This window comes from Balaenoptera musculus, chromosome 20 (genome assembly GCF_009873245.2).
Source record: "Balaenoptera musculus isolate JJ_BM4_2016_0621 chromosome 20, mBalMus1.pri.v3, whole genome shotgun sequence".
Classification (NCBI taxonomy): Eukaryota; Metazoa; Chordata; class Mammalia; order Artiodactyla; family Balaenopteridae; genus Balaenoptera; species Balaenoptera musculus.
In genome coordinates, this window is record NC_045804.1 from 18,707,635 (window position 1) to 18,729,270 (window position 21,636).

At 47.8% G+C, this 21,636-nt stretch overlaps 1 protein-coding gene across 4 annotated transcripts; it reads left to right on the top strand.

The window, feature by feature from the left end:
* The first annotated feature begins 4,874 nt into the window (after positions 1 to 4,874).
* LOC118886096 (transcription factor CP2-like protein 1) lies at positions 4,875 to 14,072 on the top strand. Of its 4 annotated transcripts, none has more exons than XR_005017660.1 (15): positions 4,875 to 5,006; positions 5,478 to 5,629; positions 5,766 to 5,839; positions 6,590 to 6,695; positions 6,804 to 6,910; positions 9,033 to 9,185; positions 9,424 to 9,534; positions 10,007 to 10,104; positions 10,321 to 10,375; positions 10,659 to 10,752; positions 11,145 to 11,235; positions 11,687 to 11,769; positions 12,230 to 12,375; positions 12,521 to 13,341; positions 13,424 to 14,072. XR_005017660.1 is itself a non-coding variant. In XM_036835290.1 (15 exons), exons 1-15 carry the CDS (start codon positions 4,924 to 4,926, stop codon positions 13,226 to 13,228), a joined length of 1,443 nt encoding a protein of 480 aa, XP_036691185.1. In that variant the 5' UTR covers positions 4,875 to 4,923; the 3' UTR covers positions 13,229 to 14,072. The 4 variants fall into 4 exon arrangements, 3 of the variants coding, with proteins under 3 accessions (XP_036691185.1, XP_036691182.1, XP_036691183.1); XM_036835290.1 differs by having other exon boundaries at positions 12,521 to 12,572; positions 13,191 to 14,072; XM_036835287.1 differs by having other exon boundaries at positions 12,521 to 14,072.
* Positions 14,073 to 21,636: the final 7,564 nt, after the last annotated feature.

The following is a 21,636-nucleotide window of genomic DNA, read 5'->3' on the forward strand; positions in this document are numbered from 1 at the left end:
ATTCCCTCCTGCAGCCTCTGCTGCTGATCATCCCAAGGGAATTGTCAAGTCATAGCCATTCCTGCTCCTCCTGCCATTATTAATACCCCCCCCACCCCCATCTATCAAAACCACAGCAGTCCAGCCACTGTTATTCATATTTACTCATCCTCAGGGCTCACAGCCCAGGACTGGAACAGAAAGTATTTTTCCCCATTTTGCAGCTGAAGAGGTCGAAGCTCAGAAAGGCCAGGGGTCCCTGCCATCCAGGTTCCGGGGTCTGATACTTCTTTGCGAGCTGTTAAATAAATGAATGCATGAACGATGAACACTGCCCCCCATCAGCCCCTCTTTCTTTGGGGGAGGGGTGGTAGACCTCATTCTCCAGCTCCCCAGGTTGGACTGTTGCCTGGTTAATTTCAGAATTCCACACACATTTGTCCGGCAGAGTGGTCATAGTACAGTCATTAGGAGCAAGAACTGTAACCCGGTGGCCTGGGTTCAAACCCTGGCTGTGTCTTCTCTTAGCTGTGTGACCTTGAGATAGTTACTTAACCTCTCGGAGCCTCAGTTTCACCATCTGTATAATGAGGGGGGCGGTGATAATAGAATAATAGAAAAAAAATAGCATCTGTCTTAGAAGATAGACTGAAAAGCACTCTGGAGTCATACTGAGCACTGAAGAACACTTTGCTAAATAAGCAGACCCTCTACATTTATGTGTTATATAAATAAACCTACACTTTTAAGTGTTAAATAAATAAACCTGTATGATGTACTAGGCACTGGAGATATGTAGAGAAAAAGACACCTACATTTACTGACGGCTCAATTGTTATCTCATTCATTATTATCCAGCCCTGTGGGATAGAGGTTCCCACCATCCCCTTTTAATAGTTGCAGCACGAAGCTCAGAAATGTTGTTACTTGCCTAAATCCACCTAGTTGCGCTTGCACTCAGGGTCTGTCTAGAGGTATGTTTACCTCTTAGTCCCTACCCTCTAGGGGCTTCCACTCTGATGGGAAAACAAACATTAGACAAAGTACCTTAAGAATAAACTGCACATTAGGGCTTCCCTGGTGGCGCAGTTGTTGAGAGTCTGCCTGCCAATGCAGGGGACACGGGTTCGAGCCCTGGTCTGGGAAGATCCCACATGCCGCGGAGCAGCTAGGCCCGTGAGCCACAACTACTGAGCCTGCGCGTTTGGAGCCTGTGCTCCGCAACAAGAGAGGCCGCAATAGTGAGAGGCCCACGCACCGCGATGAAGAGTGGCCCCCGCTTGCCGCAACTAGAGAGAGCCCTCGCACAGAAACGAAGACCCAACACAGCCAAAAATAAATAAATAAATAATTAAAAAAAAAAAAAAAAGAATAAACTGCACATCAGACGACTGCTGTGAAGGAATTTGGTGAAGGGCAGAGGAGGGACATGGGGAACATAAATGCCAACTGGCTGGGTTGCAGGAAGGGTTTTAAGAAGGAGGCAGTAAGTTTGAAGCGTGAACAGAGAACATTTCCAAGGCGAGACTTACTGGTGGTGAGAGGGACTCTCAGGAATAAAAGATTGGAGACTTAGAGCCAGGCCTGTGCATCCTCGGACTCTAGGGGGGGCGCTGTTTAGCATGGTGCCCTGTGGAGCTGCACACCCAGAAACCTCAGAGACAGTTTGCTGGAAAAAAGGACCACCCTCCTAGGGTGGGGGCATTCGTGTACACAGACACACAGAGCACACAGGGATTGCCATATGGTATTGCCAGCTTCCTGCGTGTGTGCATGTGTGTCTGAAAAATCGTGCTCTCATCCATTCCTTTTAGGGAAGGGGAGGGTGGGACGAATTGGGAGATTAGGATTGACATGTATACACTACCATGTGTAAAATAGATAGCTAGTGGGAACCTGCTGTATAGCACAGGGATCCCAGCTCGGAGCTCTGTGATGACCTAGATGGGTGGGAAGGGCCGGGGGTGGGGTGGGAGGGAGATCCAGGAGGGAGGGGATATACGTATACATATAGTAGCTGATTCACTTCATTGTACAGCAGAAACTAACATAACATTGTAAAGCAATTATACTCCAATTTTAAAAAGATAAAAAAATAAAAATCATTTCCCTGGAACTCAGTGCCCAGACCTTTTGACCACTAATGTAGGGGTAACAGTGGTGCCTGAGCCCTGGATAGGTTAGGATTCCACCCACCCAGGTACCCTGCCCCAGGTCGCACACACTAGTGTGAGGGAGGGAGGGAGAGAGAGCCTGGTACACAGTAGGCACTCATAACATTTTGTTGAATGAATGAATGAATGAGGAACACTCCCCTCAGCCTCAGTTTCTCTGAGGGAGTGGTTGGCTTCACTCTCCAACTCGCCAGGTTGGAATGTTGCCTGGGATAGAAGACAAAACGAAACAATACATTTTGGTTAGAGGAGGACACTGACTTATCTCTCAGCAATTTTGACAGATAAAAAGTTACTTCCTTGGCTTAGGGAACCCCAAGGGTATTATTAGGATCGTGTTATGCCATGGCCTAGAAAATGATAGAGCATTTGGGGTATGAAATTCATCTGTGTTGGGGGAAGTTTCTGGGACAGTCATGTCTGTACCCCCAGAACCAGCGAGGGACACCGCCAAGGAGACTGGGGTCCTTAGTGGTGTCCCTCGCTACCCCAAAGGAAGCTCCTGAGGGTTAAACACTGGGATAAGCTGCAACTCCACAGAATTTCCTTGGGTCCTCACTGCCACACTGAGTGGGAGGGAGGCCTTGCTCCTATTTTACCCATGAGGAAAGTAGGTTCAGAAATGTGTCCCTGCCTCGTGGGGGCCTCAGACCACCCAGAGCCTGAGACTCCTCTGAGAGTGGCGAGCCTGGACCAGAAATTTCCTGAGGCCTCTCTGGGCCTGAGGATGGGCTCTTTATACCCTGTGCTGTGCTGGCCCAGGAGGTACGGTGAATGGGTGGGGTGGGGGCTCTGAGTGACCAGGTTCTGTCTGCCTCAAGGCTGGCTTCTTTCCTTGGAGAGACAGAGCCAAGGAAAACCAGCAACAGGCCCAGCAACATCTCTCTGGGGACAGGAGCCCAGAGACTCTGAGATGGGCGGAAGGAGGGAGTAGCAGCAAGAGTAAGGGAGAGGTGGGACTTCCCTGGTGGTCCAGTGGCTAAGATTCCGTGATCCCAGTGCAGCAGGCCCGGGTTTGATCCCTGGTCAGGGAACTAGATCCCACGTGCCGCAGGTAAGAGTTCGCATGCCGCAACTAAAGATCCTGCCTGCCAGCAACGAAGATCCCGCACGCCACAACTAAGACCCGGTGCAGCCAAATAAATAAATAAATATTAAAAAAAAAAAAATGAGTAGGGGAGAGGGGGTGCTCAGAGGGGGCAGGGGGAGGGTACAGACGGCTTTGGAGGTAGAGGACATGTTGGGGGGTGGTGGAGGGGGTGGGACTGGGTTATGCAGCTGGAGTCCCCTCCACTGGTGTCCTCGAAGGGGACCCGCGCCAGCCTCCACCTTTTCCACCTCCATCCTCCACAGGAAGCATAACAAGCCTCTCCCTCCACCTGCTCATCCCCTCTGCCCCACTGCCACCCCTACACCCTGCTCCCCCTAGGCCAGGGCCAAGCCCTCCCTCTGGACCCCTCCTACACCCCTTCCCCTGGCCTTCCTGGGATCTTGCTCTGTCCAACCTTGCAGGGTCCCATGGGGGGCCTCCTGACCTTGGATCCAGCTTTGGGCAACTGGTGAGTCTTGAAGTCTTGGGGGTCTTACTGCGGATCTTGGGGACTCAGGTTTCTTGGAAGGTTCCCATCCCCTTTTTCTCCTTTTGTCTGGCTTCATGAGAGAAGACCAAGGGCCAAGGTACCTGGAGGTACCCTGCCCATTGTGTGTGTGGGCATACTCTTTGGTTTTCCCTCTCCCCTCAAGGAAGGGCCCCCAGAATCACAAAGCCTAGATAGTTAGGTTCACATGAGGTCAAGCCACATCTTTAGAGCCCCGTCTGTGCTCTCTGCAAGGCCCTTATCTATTTACACCCAACACAGTAGTGGGGGGTGGGGGCAGGGGGCCCCCTGAGCTGACTGTGTACAGTGACAACAGGGGCTGAGCCTGGGGAAGGCGGCCGTGCCCCAGGCAGACTGTATTTGTCCATAAACACAGTGCACCGCAAGCCCCAGGGCAGAGGAGGGGCAGAGAAACCAGCCCAGCTGCAGCTCCTCTCCTTCTACCTCCCTGGGAGGGGGGCTCTCCCGGGCCCACCCCTCCTCCTCACAGGCACGCTCTCTCTCCCAGCACCACCCCCGAGTTGTTTCCACAGCAAGCTGGACTATGTTCTGTAAACTCCAGTCCCCTAGCCAGGTAGCCCCCAGCGACAGGACAGGTGTCAGGCCATCACTGCACCTGTGTGTATGGGGGGTGGGTAGAGACAAGGAAGGAGGCCAGGGGGAGCAAAGGCCCTTTGTCGGTCCATGTGATGTTGTTTGTCGCTCTTTCCATCCCCTGGAGTGGTCAGGCTCCACCCCCCCCCCCCACGGGGTCCTGTGAGGGGTCTGGGCCCGTGGGTCTCCAGGTCTCTACATGGCTTATGGATCTGGGGCCCATCTTTTAGCCTGAGGGTGCCCCTCGTTGTTCTGGGCCTCTGGGGGAATGGTGGGGCAGTGGATGTCCGTCCCGGTGACTTGTTTTGCTGCACCACCATTTCCCCTTTGAGTTAATGATTGGTGGGGAGCCCTAGGGATGCCATTTCTTGATTTCCCCCAGGTTGGGCTGCCTAATAGGTCCTGAGTTTCCTAGAGCCCCGGTTGCTCAGCCAATAAGAGGCTGAGGCCTTGCCCCACCCTTTTGGGGCTATGCTCTTGTATATAAAGCCCGAGGCCCCGGGTGGATGGCCCAGTGGGTCCAGCCCAACCCAGTGCTGAGTTTTCTGTGACACAGCTGGTCCTGCTCTTTTTCCAAGATGCTGTTTTGGCACAGCCAGCCGGAGCACCTGTGGCCCAGCCCCGGGGAACTGTACCCCGGGCCACCAAGCAGCTTGCTCAGGTAAGGGCCACACCCCCTTCCCACAGTCCCCGAGGAAGGCCCTGCTCGGAGTTGAGATGGACCATCTGTTTCAAGCCAAAGGCTGTGGGCCTCCTGCTCTTGCCTTCCTTTGGGGGTGGGGAAGTGGTCAAATGTACCTGGAGTTCAGTGGGTCCCAGGACATCTCAAAACATCCTGACCACCCACCCACTCAGGACACTTGTGGTGGGCATTCACTGGGTGTCAGGCAAGCCCTGAGGGTGCAAACAAGTAATTGATAGCAGATGTTTGCAAATGTTTGGTAGTATCTGGGATTTGTACCTTAAGGGAGGTCTGCTGGAGGCCAGAGGAGCTGAATAGGGGCCCCTTAGGCCCCCTGCTACAGCAAACTGTGGGCTCCCTGAAGGGAGAACCTGGCAGAAAGAGTCAAAACTTCTTAGAGGATGGGGTGGACAGGGCAGAAAGCCAGCAGTGCCCTCCTCTCCCTGGCAGGGAGGCCTTGCCCTTGCCCTACCTGAAGCAGGAAGAGCTGCCCAACATCCCCCGTGCGGAACCGCCCTGCCCCGCCTTCCAGTACGTGCTCTGTGCAGCTACCTCGCCAGCTGTGAAGCAGCAGGAGGAGACCCTCACCTACCTGAACCAGGGTGAGCTGGGCCTGGGGAAGGAGAGGGGCTAGTGAGGCAGCAAGCTCTGGAGGCTGGGCCCAGGGCAGGCTGGGGGTGGCAGGCAGCATCTCTGCCCCTCAGAGTGGGGCTCACACATCCCCTTAATCTCTCCCAGGCCAGTCCTATGAGGTGAGGATGCTCTGCAACCCCAGACTGGGCGATGCCACCCAGGGGCCCCGGCTGCTGAAGGTAGGCGCATCCCTTCCAGAACTGGCAAAAGCTGGCTATGACTATCCCTCTGGGCAGGAAGCCAATGTCATCACTGTGATGTCATTGTCAAGTAGAACCCTCTCAAGTCCACCTTTCAATTTGACCTTCACAACAGCTCAGTGGTGGGCAGGAATTGTTGAGGAAACAGGCACAGTGAGGTTAAGTATTCTCTCAAGGACACAGAGCCAGTAAGTAGCAGAACCAGGATTTAGAAATACATTTACATAGCATTATTCACACACATGATTCCTTCTTTCTCAAAAAAAAAAAAAAAAAAAAAGTATTTAGCTCCCATTCTTTGCCAGAAACTGTTCGATGAGCTAGAGATTCAGGGGTAAAGAGACAGATGCAGTTTCCTTCCTCAGGGGGCTTGCATTCTGCTGAGTGAGACAAACATGTAATTACACAAATTATTAATATATGCAGTTACAAATTGATTTACAAATCGCAAACTGATAAATGCAGCGGAGAAAAGAAACGGGTAGAGTGACTACGAGTGGGAAGGGATTAACTCCTCCATTTTACAGATGAGGAAACTGAGGCTCTAGGTTACTTCCTCAGTTTCACTGCTTGTGAGTGGCAGGTGGCATCTGGACACGGATCTAGTGATTCTAAGTCCTTCTGCCCCTGGAGGGTGGGAAGCAAGGTGGGGGAGAGGCTGGAAAGGTTGGCCTGCTCCAGGTGTGGGAACTGGTTCCCAAATGCCCAGGCGCCCTCCTCTGCCCGCAGAGTGTGGTGCGTGTGGTTTTCCACGACCGGCGCCTGCAGTACACAGAGCAGCAGCAGCTGGATGGGTGGAGGTGGAGCCGGCCTGGGGACCGCATCCTGGACATAGGTGAATGGGGAGGGACCAGGGACCCTTTAGGGCTGCTTTCTGTCTTAGAGGCCCTTGCGGATGGGGAGGGCTGAGCCCGACTCCCTGCCTGCAACCCTGTGCCTGCAGATGTGCCACTGTCCGTGGGGGTGATAGAACCCCAAGTGCTACCCTCACAACTCAACACGGTGGAGTTTTATTGGGACCCGACCAAGCGGACCTCCCTCTTTCTGCAGGTGAGTCTGAAGCTGGGACAGGGAGGAGGCTGGAGGTCAGATGTGGGTGGCAGCAGCCTAGGTGGGAAAGGAAGGTGAGTTTGGGTGGTGGTGGTGGGCGTGATAAGAATGAACCACTTCCAGAAACACCTTGAGGAAAAAAAGATGGATAAATGTTGATCAAATCTCACCAAAGGCAAGGACTTGTTAAACATTAAGGCAAAGGAAGAAATTACAAAACATAGGACAGAATTTAGCTTCATAAAAAGTAACGGTCTGCAATACACAGGCAAAATTAAAAGGAGACATCAAATGGGAAAAATAGTTGCCACATATGACATATAATGTGTTATATAAAATGCTAATAATGCTAATAAAAATTATATATATATATGTGTGTGTATATATATATATATATATATATACACATATATATGACAGGCAAAGACTTTTTAAAAACTGTTATTGGTAAGGTTTGGAGAAACAGACACCCTCATATCCTGAGAATGCAAATTGGTGCACCCATTCTGTAGGTATGTGGCACGTGGGCAAATTTTATTAAATTTAATGTTCACACTCATTTACCCAGTAGTTCTGCTTCAAGAAATGTATCCTATCGCAGTGTTCAATAAGTACACAGAGATATATTTACCAGCTATTCATGCCAGTGTCGTTTTTTATATTAAGAGATTTTAAATAATCAAAATGTCCATCAGAAGAGGATTGACTTTGAAATAAGTGTTTAGTACAGGTTTATAATGGAAATTGTGTAGCCATTAAAATGATGTCTCTGAGAAATATTTCATGACAAGAGAAACTGCTTTCCCATAAGTAAAGGCAGAATACAGACTCGTATTTAAAGTTTGATTTCTATTTTGTAAAAATAAAAGTGTGTGTGTGTACAAAAGTTGTGGGTTTTTTTTCCCTTGCCCAGAGAAAAGATAGGAAGAAACAATACTTGAATGTTAACAGTACTATCTCTGAGAGGTGGGGTGATGGGAAATGCTTGTATTCTTCTTTATACTTTTTCAGTGTTCTCCATATTTTCTATGCTGAAAGATTTCCTTTTATAATCAAACAATATTGTCAAAACTCACCTGTAAGTCCCTTTTTTGAGTGTCCACTATAGTCTAAGCATCCGGACTAGGAGTCAGGTGGATGTGGCACAATTTCAGTTCCACCACTTCCTGGCGTGGACCTTGCCCAGGTCACATAATCTCTGTGAGCCTCAGCTTCCCTACCTTCAGCTGTTCTCCACAAGATTTTGGGAGGGCTACAGTGGGTGTGCAGGTCAGGAAGGCTTCCTGGAGTAGACTGCTTGAGTTAGCAAAAAAAATACAGGACACTCAGTTAAATTTGAATTTTAGATGAAGAATTTTTTTTTTTTTTTTTTTTTTTTTTAGTATCAGTATGTCCCATGCAATACTTGAGACATACTGATACTAAAAAATTATTTGTTTCTTATCAGAAATTCAGATTTAACTGGGCATCCTGTATCTTAACTGGCAACCCTACTCTGGAATGGGATGTACTGGTTCAGATGTGAGCAGGGAGAGCTTTCCCGGTAGAGGAAAAGCTGTGCAGGTGTACTGAGGTGATGATTAGGCTGGGTGGTAGGTCAGTGGGTTCATTGATGGGGGAGAGAGAGCAGCCGAGCAGAAAAGCTTGATGCTTGAATGCCAGCCAGGGTCAGGGACTTTGCTTCTCATCTCATAACCTTGGGGAGCTGCTGAGGGATTTTGAACAAGGGAAAAGACCTAACAAAGTTATATTTTAAGAAGAAAGTAGATCTTAAATGATCTCACCACCAAAAAAAGGTTAATTATGTGATGGGGTGTTTCTGTGGTGGAGGTGTTAGCAGCTAATGCTATGGTGGGTGGTAATCATTTTCCAATATATAAATGTATCATATCAACACACTGCAAACCTTAAACATACACAATTTATATGTCAAATACATCTCAGTAAAGCTGGAAAACATTGTTCCTCTTAAAAAAAAAAGTTATGCTTTAAGAATAGACACTAGTTGGGGGTGGGAAGTTGCTGTGACTAATGGCTGACAGGTGACAGACAGGTAACAGGTTTCAGGTGAGATCCCTTGAATGTGGGTGGGACCTGGAGTCACCCTTCTTTTCCACCTCAGGTTCACTGCATCAGCACTGAGTTCACTCCTAGGAAAAAAGGTGGAGAGAAAGGCGTTCCCTTCCGCCTTCAGATCGACACTTTCAAGCCCAGTGACAAGGAGCTTTCGCCGGAGCACCTGCATTCAGCTGGCTGCCTCATCAAGGTGTTTAAGGTGCGTGCAGCACGGGGGCCCCGTCCCCTCCCTTTCAGGGCCGTCACCCCGCCTTGCTGGCTGTGTGGATCTGGCTCTGCTTTGCGGCGGACCCTCAGCCTGTGGTTCCCCTCTTTGGGACTGTTTCATTCTCCGTGCACAGAGGGATGGGGCTTGGTCTCTTTCTCAGAGCCCCTCCTGTAATGAGAAGCGGGCAGGTAAAGAGGGCCTCTGAGGTTCCCTTGTCACCCTCCCGTAGCCCAAAGGAGCTGACCGGAAACTGAAAACTGACCGGGAGAAGATTGAGAAACAGCCCGTGCATGAGAGAGACAAGTATCAGACCGCCTGTGAGAGCACAGTCTTCATGGAGGTGTGTGTGCTGGGTGCAGGGGCGGGAGGGGAGGTCCGGAGAAAAGACCCTCGTTGTACACGCTGGGAAACTGAGGCCTCAGGGGCTGCGACTGCTCCAGGATCATCACAGCCTCCCAGTGATTCCACCTGTTTCCCGCGAGGACAAAGCGCACTGCCTGTTGTTCAAGACTCCGGGGGAGCTGACGCCTTGCAGGCTGCCTCTCCTTGCCCTGCCGTGGCCGCCCCTCACTTCCGCTGCCTCTGCCTGGAGCATCTCCCTTCCGGCTGTAGCTCCTCCAGGAAGCCTTCCCCAAATCCCCCAGAGCTGCAGGCTTGTTTACTCTCTTCTTTGTGTGGGAACTTGATCTACTTGTCAGGGACTCCTGGGGCAGGGGCCAAGTTTGGCCCAAGGCAGGCCAACAGCCACCACTGCCCCCCCCCACCCCCCCTCCCAAATGTCCAGGCTAACCTCGCTGTTTGTCTACCTGCAGTGTTCACCGTGGCCAGAGCCCAGTTCGGGACCCCACCCACCTCTGAGCCCTCTTGCTCTGACCTCCCCCAACTCCTGCAAGCTCCTGTCCCCGGAGAGGTGAGGCAGGACGAGCACCTTCTGTCAGCCCTTGGGGATGAGAATGAAGAGAAGAGCCCCTCAGCCTAGGCAGCGGGGGAGGGGCAGGCCTGAGCGTGCAGCTGAGGCAGCCTCTGGGGAACACGTGGGTGACACCGGGACAGGCCTGGGGAAGGATGAGGGGGGCAGGAGACTGGCCGCACTGCTTCCCTGAGCCTGACTCCCTGCTCCCCACAGGCTCTGCTCCTCACCCCCATTCGCCTTGGACACCTTGGGGGGCAGCCCAGCTCAAGTGAGTCTTCCCTTTCCACAGTCCCACACCCCCTATTGCAAAGCCTTCTCAGCAGGTTCATCTCACTCTCCAGAATAGGGTGGCCCTGCCCCCTGGTGGGCAGATGTGGTATGGCCCCAGATAGCCAAATGGTTCGCGGATGGCGCTGGGCACTTCCCTACGGCAGGATGAGCCTCCCCTCTCAGACTTGGGACCTCCAAGGGCAGGGGCCATGTTTCCCCTCCACCTTGTTCTCAGTCCGTGGGTCCACGGTGTTATCTGGACCGCTCTCTTTATACCTCAGGATCTGAACCCTGGAGCCTCCATCCTAGAGACACAGCAGTGGTTGCATCGGCACCGGTTCTCCAACTACTGTCGGTCGCTGGCCAATTTCACTGGTGAGGCTGGGGTCTGGTAGGGACCTGACCTGTAGGGGACTGAGGGCAGACACTCGGGAAGGAAGCCTGTCTCTGTCCTGGCTTGCTGTGTGCCCTTCAACTAACTTCTATGTAGAACTAACAGTTGGCAAGCACACTATGCTGCTAGGCTCTCTTCTCGTGTATTATCCCATACAATTTATACACTATCCCTGAGGACAGGGCTCAGAGAGGTTAAATAACTTACCCAAGGACACACAGCTAGCAAGTGGCAGAGGTGGGATTTGAATCCAAGTCTGGCTCCCATGTCTGGGCATACCAGGGCTATTTGTAGACTAACGTTGGATTGTATCCCTTGCCACCCTTGATCCCCGGGCTCTCTTCCCCTAATCTAGTCCTGTCTGACTTTGCAGGCACTGATCTGCTGAAGCTTACCCGCCAGGACCTTATCCAGATCTGTGGAGCTGCCGACGGGATCCGCCTTTTCAATACTCTAAGAGCCAGGTGCTGGGCACTGCCAACCAGGGTCCCCTTCCCACTGTAGTGGCACTTACCAACTCAGCTGACACTCATGTTTCATAGACTGTTCAAGCCAAAGGCACCTGAAAGACCACTTAGCCCCACTTCTTTTTACAAAGGAAGAAACTCAGGCCCAAAGGACAGCGACCTGCCTGAGGTCACAGAGCAAGCAAGGCTAGCAGAATTGGGCTTAAAAGTTAGGCTCCTGTGACTTCTTTCTGTGGCCATCCCATCTGCGTCACTCAATTTCTGGGGACAGAGATGGATTTTTCTCATCTTCTCTCCCCTAGGGTCCAGCATTCACTAAATACCTAAGAAAAGTTTGGTGACCCCTATCCCTAGAGACCTGGGAGGACGCAGGGTTTCTCCCAGGGATGGGGGCTAAAACTGGAACCTGTTAGTTCAGGTATGAATGTAGACTATTTTCCTGGCCCAGGCCCATCCGTCACCGGCTGACCTTATATGTCGCTCAGGAGGCCTCCAGGCAAGAGAACGAGGTTCCTAAGAACCCTGACTCAGGTGAGGTTCTGGCCTCTTCAGAAGACAAGAAACTCAGGTGTGGTTGCATGAAACCTTTTCTGGCCTGGGGAAAGGGTGACGCTCCACCATTCCTGGGACCCAGGGTGCCCTTGGCATTCTCATCTTCCATGACTAGTCTTCTCCTTCCAGGATGACTACCTGGGTTTATTCCTCCATGCTCTACACTCTGACTCCATCTGATCCTGTCCCTCTATCATACGGTGTCCCATCTCTTCTTTAAACTGGGGGTTCCTCTCAGCCTAGGCCTCCCCAAAGGTGAGGAATAGGAGGTGAAAGTGAAGTGGATTCGTCATTTTTTTTCCGTCTCTACTCCTTCTCCCCTGACCCGGGCCCTCCCAATGAGCCTGTCGCCTTGTCTTCTCCTTTCTCCTGATATCTGGGGCTCCCTCTGGGCCGCAGCCCCCACTGACTCCTGCCCCTGTGCTGCCCACACCCCCAGGCTTTTATCAAGAGATCTCTCTGGATGAACTCAGTGCTGTAGAGCTCATGGGGAAACTGGCTGAACTGCTGGCCCTCCCAGCCAATCAGATCCACCGGCTCTTCCACCAGGGCCCTGGGGGTATCCTCATTCTCCTCAGTGACCAGGTAAATCGGCAGCGGTTCCCTGCGAGGTCCCACAAAGGCCTGGATCATTCTACCAACATCAGGCCCTGTCTCCCCCTCCCTTGCCCTAGCTTATTCCGTTTGGTTCTAAGAACAGAATCATCTTAGTGACCCCTCTCCCTTGCAGGTGGTTCAGAATCTTGAGGATGAGTCGTACTTTGTGGCTGTGGTGAAGAAAGGTAGGGCTTTTAGAGGGAGAGGCGTGTGTCTCTCGCAGGCCCTAGAAAGGGTAAGATTGTTTATACTGCCTCCTAAATGAGATTAAAAGGTTCCTTGAAGGTGTGTTGCGGGTGCTGTGTCCCAATCAAGGGGTAAACATCTGCTCTACACCAGCTTTGTGTCAAAGGGACAGGGTCATACAGCTAGGAGACAGCCATTTATTGCTCAGGAAGAAGTAACTGAATAAATGCATTCTCATGAGGGAGACATGCCCTAGTTTCAGGGAGTTTATCAGAAGGGAAGGGAAGACCCCTACCCCTCTTCCCGCCCCCCCCCCCCACCCCAAGTCATACAAGTCAGAAGGGCAGGTGCTTGCTGGACACCACCTGGAGCAGAGCACTTCTGATAAGCTGGCTTGTGGTCCTGGTTATTCAGATGCCTGCCCTCTATCCCTCCTCTGTGCTCCAGTACCCAGGGAGGCTTCCTGAAGAGCTGGATCCAGGGTGGGGCTGGAAGAACACTTGGGTGCGGCAGAGGCACTGCACGCTGCTTGGAGGTTTAGGAGCAGCACAGTAGTTAGTGGCGGTTGGGGCCCATCTCATCCCGGTGGTGCCCTTTCTTTCTTTTACTGCTTTCAGTGCAGAATCCAGATGGCTACTACCTGGTTCTGACCTAGGCCCAGGGGTGCCCTGCTGCAAGAGGAGGAGACTGGTGCCAGCCTTGGTTCTCTGGGGTCCTGTGCTCACCAGAGGCCTGGTTAAAATCTTCACCTGCTTCACCAGGCTTCAGGTGAAGAGCCAAATCGTCATGTGTCCTACCCCTGGGGAGGAGACAAGCAGCCCCCAGGCTCACATTTCTTTCTGCTCAACAGCAAGTTGTTGGAACCCCTGAGACACAGCCTTCCCTGCTGAGCTGAGCTGGCCAAGCCTGTGAGGCAAAAACCCTGGCAATATGGATAAGGAGCTTTTGCCCCAAGCAGTGGTGCTGAACAGAGTGCATTAATTCATGTTTATTTAAAATTTTATTCATCCCCTTTAAAAGTAAAGATATATGTATTCAATGTGTTGTCCAATTCTCTTGGTGTTATGGTCCTCCTGGGGATATGTCCCCTGCTTAAACTTACAGACCAGGGCAAGGGACGGAGTCTGGGACAGAGATATAAACAAATAAATCTGACTGGATTCTTTTCCCAATTAGTTTGGGCAAAAACTAATCACTAAAGCCTCCAAAAGATTATTCAACTATTAAATCACTGTGCTTATTTAAAACTTCAGTTCTAGAGACTTGGGAATTACTATAGCTATTCTTGAACAATGAGGCTATAGGGCTTTATTATTTTTTATTTAAGAAATGTAGTTGAATTAAAATTAATCTTTTAATTTTTAGGTCTTAACAAATCTTTCCCTATATTAAAGTAAATATAATTTCCTATGAATGTTTTTCAAAGTTCAAACTAATTTTGTCTTTCACTTTTAGGCCTGTAATCTACCTGAAAGTGATTTTCTCTGTGTATTTTTCTGTGTAGAAAACCAACTTTATATTAAAGTACTTTTAAAAAAGATAAGTGATTTTGGGCCATATTTTATTCCACTCCTCTTTTTTCATCCCCTTCCCTCAAAATTTTTATTATGGAAAATTTCAAACATACTGAAAAGAGAAAACCCATTTGCACGGACTGGGAGATAGGCCAAGATGCCATTATTAATCATTTACCCCATTTATCATTTACTGATCATCTTTGTTGAGTCCTAAACCTGGTGGCCTCTGGCTAGGGAAGGTAGGAAGGAGGAAGGCTCTACACTGGCTGAATTAACAGGATTAAAGGACAGGGGAAGGGAAAGTCTGCTTATTGAAGTTCAAAGACCTCCAACTTGCCTCCCTCAAAAGCCAAGGCTGCCTCAATATGGACAAGGAAGCAGGCACCTGCTTGCACCCCTGGAAGGGATTGTGGGACCCCGCTGGCCCCAGATGACCAATCCAGATTAGGCATTTAACTCATGCAGGATGAGAGGATTTCGAGTGAGCCCTATGATTCCACAGGGCTCCCCAAAGGTGTTTCAGGGCATGGCAGATACCCTGAGATTTAAATCGAGGTTGCTGATTTGGCTCCACTGCTCGTCTCCACCAAAAGGATAGGGACCAAAGGCATTAGCCTTCGTGCATCTCTCAACCTAGGAGCCTCTGGCACAGACTAGATACTGAAATATACTGAAATGAAGCGAATAAAAGCAGGTAACATGCGAGCGTTTACTATGTGCCACTCTTATCACTTTTAATCTTCACAACACTAAAGCAGGTACTGTTATCCCCACTTTACCAACAAAGAACTGAGATAGAGGGGTTAACTGGTCAAGGTCACGTGGAGTGAGTTTGGTTAACCATTACACCACTCCCTCACCCCTTCCTAGTCCAGGTAAGGGCAATGCTTTGCACAGACAAGGGACTCACGTTGAATTGTTATTATCAAATTAATTAAGACAAAAGTTTTTTAGAAACTCTGATTTATATTATGTCTTTTGTTTTTCTTAGAAGCAAGTGGAATGCAGGGTATTTAATAAAGGCTACTGAAAAGGTACTAAATAAAGATTATTAAACAATTAATAAATAAATAAAGGGTACTAACTAAAGGATATTAAAAAAAATAAAGATGCCAAAAAGAAGCCCCTTCATTCAGCCTCAGGAGCCTTTACAGATCAAGGGTTCAAGGAAGTTAAGAATCACAGCTCCAAGTCAGGCTACTTCCGCAGTAAAATGAAAAGTCTTCACAGCTTATTTCCTTTAATTACATCATAAACCAAAAATTAGAACATACAGGAAACAATAATAGTTACATAACAATTTACTTTATATATTCATATATAAAAAAACATTTTTTTAAATTTTTAAATTTTTTTAGTCCAAAGATTTTTAAAGCAAAAGGAATCCTCTACTGCCACCTTGGATTTTATTTATTTTAAATAACCCTCCCTCCCTCCCCCCATCCTCAAGCGCCAAAGGTATTGGGTGGAAACACAGTCACTTGGACAGCTAATGGAGGCTGGTGTTAAGTCACCACGTAGGGAACTGTGTTGGCCCCAGGGACCGGCTAAGTGTTGGGGCAGGCCTGGTGGAGAAACAAGCAAGCGGCAGCTCCCACACACTGAAGCTCTCACGCCAGAGCAGGCCGAATGGCTGGACAAGGCTTAGGCCAGACGGCAATGTTGGGGATCAGACCCTGCTAGTCAACCATCCTCTGCATTTTACCCCTTCCTCAGGGGAGTGGGGATGGAGGCGGGGCAGTGCAAAGGGCGAAACAGCCTGGTTTGAAGATAAAAATTTCTCCCACAGCACCATTTACCCAGCTCTGTCCCCAAGTAGAGTCTGAAAGGCAGGGGTCGTCCTCACAGTTCTCTGAGCTCTGCACAGGCCCCGGCTCTCAGGTCTGTGCTCTCAGGGTCACTGGAAGGTGGGCAAAGGTGAGGAGAGCAGTTGGGAAATGACCGAGGCAGGTTACTTGGAAGCAACTCCTGGGAGGAAAAAGGAGGCAGCCAGAATGGGAGGCATCTGAAGGGTGATCATAAAACAGGAATGGAGAAAGGCAAAATTAAGAAAGCCTTTCTCTCCCTGTAGTAACCCTTCGGACTGGGTAGTCACAGATCCTCAGGGGCCAGCTCTGAGAGCTGCAGCATGATGAGAAAAAAACCCCACAAGCATCTTATGATGAGCCCCATCTCATGGATCTTATATATGTTAGAGGTTAGTGTATAATTTGGGGGTAGGGTGAGGAGGGGAGTAAGAGAAGAAATCTCAGGTTCACCTCTTCCTGTACTTATTAGAAATTAACAGTCATCAGAGAAGCACAGATAAGAAATTATTTTTAAGGGAAGGAAAAAACTGATGTAAACCCAGAAAAGTAGCAGCAAAGGTTTCACTTATTACAGATCTATTATATAGCACTAGGGAAGAAAATCATTCAAGTCTTTAGGGGGAAAAGGTAAAGTAATTAATCAAACCATGCCAGTTAGAGACTCCTTTTCAAGTTAGGATTTTCTAAGACTTTAGGTTCTCATTCGCTAGTGCCATAAAAAAAGAAAACACAAAATAGAATAATGACTTCAGGGGTTGAGAAGGGTTAAGCTAAGGTAAGAAACACATACATGTATGTGAGCAGCAGTGTAGTACAGATTTGAATGAATAACAACAAGTAGTATAAGAGACAGGGACAAGCTAAAACTTAGCGGGGTCAATCTTTCTTCATCCACTTTAATTAAAAAAAAGAAAAAATCACTTCAAACATTTCTCTGGGTTCTTGGGGATATGGCAGAAGAGAATAGGTATGTGTCTGAACACCTCTCTTCTCTTACCTCTCCCTGGGGTGGGGATTCTCATTTACTGCCTACTTGCTCTTGCCCTGGTGAAAATCATGCCCAGAAGCCAATGGGAAGCACTGGTGGTGTTCAGTGGTGCCAATCCCCATCTGGATGACACTGGTTACGTGTGTAGAAAGTAGAAGCCCTCCTTGCCACTAAGAAGGGCATGGAGTTCATTACATGGAGAGGAAAGTAAACCTACTCGCATGTGAGGCAGCTGTTTCTACATATTCAGGACAGATGCTTGTACCTGAAGCAAAGTACCCCATTTCCAGAACTGATTCTCTCCTCTACTTTGAATGTCAACTACCATTTCCCCACCCCAATTCTTCAAAACAAGACACTGAAAAACACAGAAAATAAACAGGGTCAATTGATACAGTTTTGGTTGTTCATGGTTCTTTTTCCTAAAAGGGCAGTGAACTACCCTGGCTGAGGAAGCACTGAGTCTCAACACCTGTGAAACAACCTCTACTAAGGGGTTATTCAACAAACATAGAAGGCAGAGACGGAGGAAGTGCATTATGGAATTTTCTTAACACACACGTGAGTTTGTCCAACAATTTTTTTCTCTGCTGAAAATTAAGGGTAACTCTCTTGGGCTCCAAAGATTCACTCAGACTCAGCTGAGAAGTTCTTACTGACTTTCCAAAGGATCAAAGGCTTCAGAGATGCAGAACTGATGTTCTTAAGAATAAAAATGGGCAAAATAGGTAGACTTGCCTTGGGAGGGCACGGGGGGGCTGTGCTGCAGAAGCCCTTCACCCAGAAGACTCACTTGCCTCAAATGGTAGTTTCTGGTAGGTAGAAAGTTTGTCCCAAGGGAGAGGGCAAGGTTAGAGCAGCATGTTCTTTGCTGGAGAACCAAGATGTTAAGTCTGGGCATCTGGATATAGCAAATACAAGCCAAATTTTATTCCCAAATTACCTGGGTTAATTATACCCTATCGACATGGTTGTATACAGCTTTCTGTATCTTCCAATCTTACAATTAAAATTTATGATAGAAATAAAGGTGAGGAGAGGCTGAGACTATTAATTCCCCTCACCCTCCTGACACTTTAGCGTTCTTTGGTCCAAGATCATTGTAAGCGGGAGGGTTCTGCCTCAAGACCTCCAATGAAACATCCTACATGTCTTCTCAGACAACACCTGACTAATTCACATCGCCTGGGTTTGAGGTGGTTAAAAATCCTAGAACTGGTGGGCAGATAGAGAAGGCAATCTTTGTATAAAATGTTCCGGAAGCTCAGAGCATACCACTGAAAGAGTCTGTCAGCCAGGATGCACAACAAGGATAGAAATCTAACCTTAAATCATGCACACAAGGAGGGAAAAAGCAGAACAGTCCAATTTTCTTTAAACCCTTCCTCTCTCACTAGTGGCAACTGTCATAAGCAATCTGACTTTCAATAAACATTAAATGGACAAGGGTCCACCATGATCAAGTGTTCCTCCCTTCTAAACAATACAGTCACCAAGGATATGCTGCCCACAGGCAGGCAGGAAACCACCTCTTCTTTCCAGGGACACTCTCACACTTCCTAACAACTTCAAACCAAGACAGGTTCCAACTCATACTTTGTTTAGCACCCCCATGGCATTAGTGGGTTATCAGACCAGTAACAATGCATTTTACAAGGCAATTAGAAGAAATAAAAGAACTTGACTGCCATATAGCATTGTAGCTATACTGAACCATTCAAACAGTTTGGAAAGCTCAAAATAAAGCATCATAAAAATATTTACCAGGTTGCCCTCTAAAATGTGATATAAGGAATATGAAAAATTTCTGACTTATATGTCTGCTAAATCAACTTAATGGATGTGGAAATTTATAAAAACCACTTAATACTTTTACATCCACTAAAGAGCAGAACAGGAGGAGAAAACATTTTTTTACATAAAGCATGATGTGCTTTCACATTCCAGATATTGGAAAAAGGATGAAGGCAGATTCTCTTATTCCTCATATCTAACAGTTTGATTTCAAACTCAGTAAGCAAACAACAAAGATCACCCAGTGAAAAATGGCCTGAGCTACATGACAGTTACTGAATTCAAGGCTGCCCAGGATAGTTTGCCCAGATCAGGACAAGGATCCAAAGAGGAAGCTAAACTGAAGACACGAGAATAAATTAGCAGCATTGTTGGGAGTGAGATGGAAGCTTTCAAAATAGAGGGCAAGGATGGGTATAGGAAGGAAATGGGAGAAGTCAATGCAAAAAAAAAAAAAAAAAAAGCTGGAATCATCACCTTGATGGGGCCAATGAAGATGTAAAAGATACTGATGATGCTAAAAAATGTAAGGGGAAAAGGCTGCTTAGAAAAGAGATGATCCGGATGTATAGTAACTTTGAGGGCACCTTCTTACTTATCCCAAATCTCTTCTCTCCGTTCACTCTGTATTTTTTTTATTATTGAAGGCATATTGTGGAGTGGCTCTGGAGTCAGACAAATGGACCAGTAAGTTTTTCCTAAGGAAGAGTTTTTCCTACATCTGTAAAGCCTTACTGGATTTTCAACAGTGTCCCTGAAGATGAGACAGGAAATACTATGTTCAGATGGCAGGGCCCTTCCACCTGACCAAAACTTACCACGTTCTGCGTTCTCGAAGTCCTGGTACATTTCATCAGCTGACATAGGTTTTAGATTGGCATAATAAATACATGTCCTTCCAAGCTTGATGGGCCAGAAGTTTTCTTCAGAAAGGAACAAGGTTCCTGCCTGACCACATACATGCCAGTGCTGCACACTCCAGGGCCTTTATTCCCTCACTTGACTCTGTTCTTGGCCCAGACAGGCAGGGCTCGCCTCCACATGGACCTGCACATGGGTACACTCTTTGAGAACAGAAACAGCATTTCCAAGACCTTCATGTACTGGTGAATAGGGTTTTTTAAATAAAGAAGTACCTCAAGAGCTTCAACTATTGGGAAATTCGAATCCACACTCACTAATAAATCAGGGTTTTGTTCAGACACTGTTGTTTTTTTTTTTTTTTAAAAAAACTTGTACATTAGAGCAGCTGCCCCCTAAATATTCTTCTTTTTAGTTTTGTTTGAGTGAGGACCCAGGGATCTGAATATTATCAACCACATCTGGAAGTGTGTGTGCACATGTGTGTATCTGTATATGTGGGGTATAGCCAGGAGAGTGGGTCTCGCTTTAAAAAGTATATTCCTTATATGGTAATCTGGAAAGAGGATAAGGGAAGGGAAATGAAAAACACACATAATCTGAGCTTAAAAGGGCACAATAATAAAATGGGATTTAAAATAAATTAAGTGCTAAATAATGGTGGATAGTACAGATTCCTAGGACCTTTTCAACTGATTGCTTGTGGAAAAACAAATCACACTTTATTCTTACACATGCTGGTAGAACCAGCACCTACAGCATTAAAACAAGCCTGATAACAGCCTGGATCATGCAGAAGATGACCTAAGATTATAGTGGACTGCACATTAATGTCCTAAAAGACAAAAAGTCACCTTACTAAAAATCACACAAGGTCTCTAACCTTGATGTTTAGAAGTCTCCTTCTCGTACTTCAGAAACTCATTTTATTTCCCTCGTCCTCCATGATTTTTCTTTTTTCTTTTTTTTTTTGGTGGGGGGAGCTTCTTCTTTGACTCTGAGTCATGGGCACTAAATTCCCTGCCCTCAGCTCTGGTGACCAGGCTGGGAAGAGACACTGAACCCCCTACTTCCTCTCAATGTTCTCTTTCTGCTGCCCCAATGCCTTCACCTGGCTACTATAGTATTTCATTCACAGAAACTCTGGAGCACAAGAGAGATATGGCTGACAGGTTCTGGTCCTTTGAGGCTCCAACATTAGATATGATACCATCAACACTGACATACAGTTGACCAGCTGTGATAGGGTCATTCTTGAACCCCTGATAGGCTGAAATGGGGGGAAAAAAGAGAAACTACCCGGCTCAACTGCACAACTCCTCTAGCAGCATTCCTGCTAAAGCAGAACAAACCTCAGAGACACAAATCTTAGATGCCACTGATCACACCTAGATTTCGGTGAATACACAACACATCTGAGCTTGGGTGGCGGCAGCTTTCAGGTTCAGTTTTGGGATTTGCCATTCCACCCTTTCCTAATAATGCATTTCTCTCTCCTTATTAAGTTAGATGGAAGGAAAAATGTGCAGGGGGAATACTGGGCGTATCATGCATATTATCATTTATCACAAGATATAACAGAAACCAAAAGGCAAAGTTTGTTTTCATCAAAATAGTCTTAGCTCAATTTCTTCTCATAATTTTTCTTGCTTTTGTTATAGTTTCCCTTCAGACTGGCAAAGATTCAGGCAGGGTCCCCTAATGGTAAAATTTAGAATTTAAAAAATATTTATTGATAATGTCTCTTTTAAAAATGTTTGGTAACCCCAACTAATCATCCAAAATGCAAACTGTAAACATAACAACAGCAAAGGAGTAACAACTGAGTGTGAGTAAGCAGACTATGCACAGATGACAGACTGAGCAAGAGTGCAGGAGGGAGCAACAGAGAATGAAAGACAGGTACACAGTGTGCTACAGAAAGTGACAATTTGAGTGAATACGTCATCACTTTTGGACCACAGCGATTTCAATGCAACCATTTAGGAAACCTCTGGGCCAAATACTAAAACACAGGAGGAGGAATGGACAAGCCTTCTTTGTGAGCATGCTCAGCATGTTGGCATGGGAACAAGGAAGCACAGAAGCTCTGTAG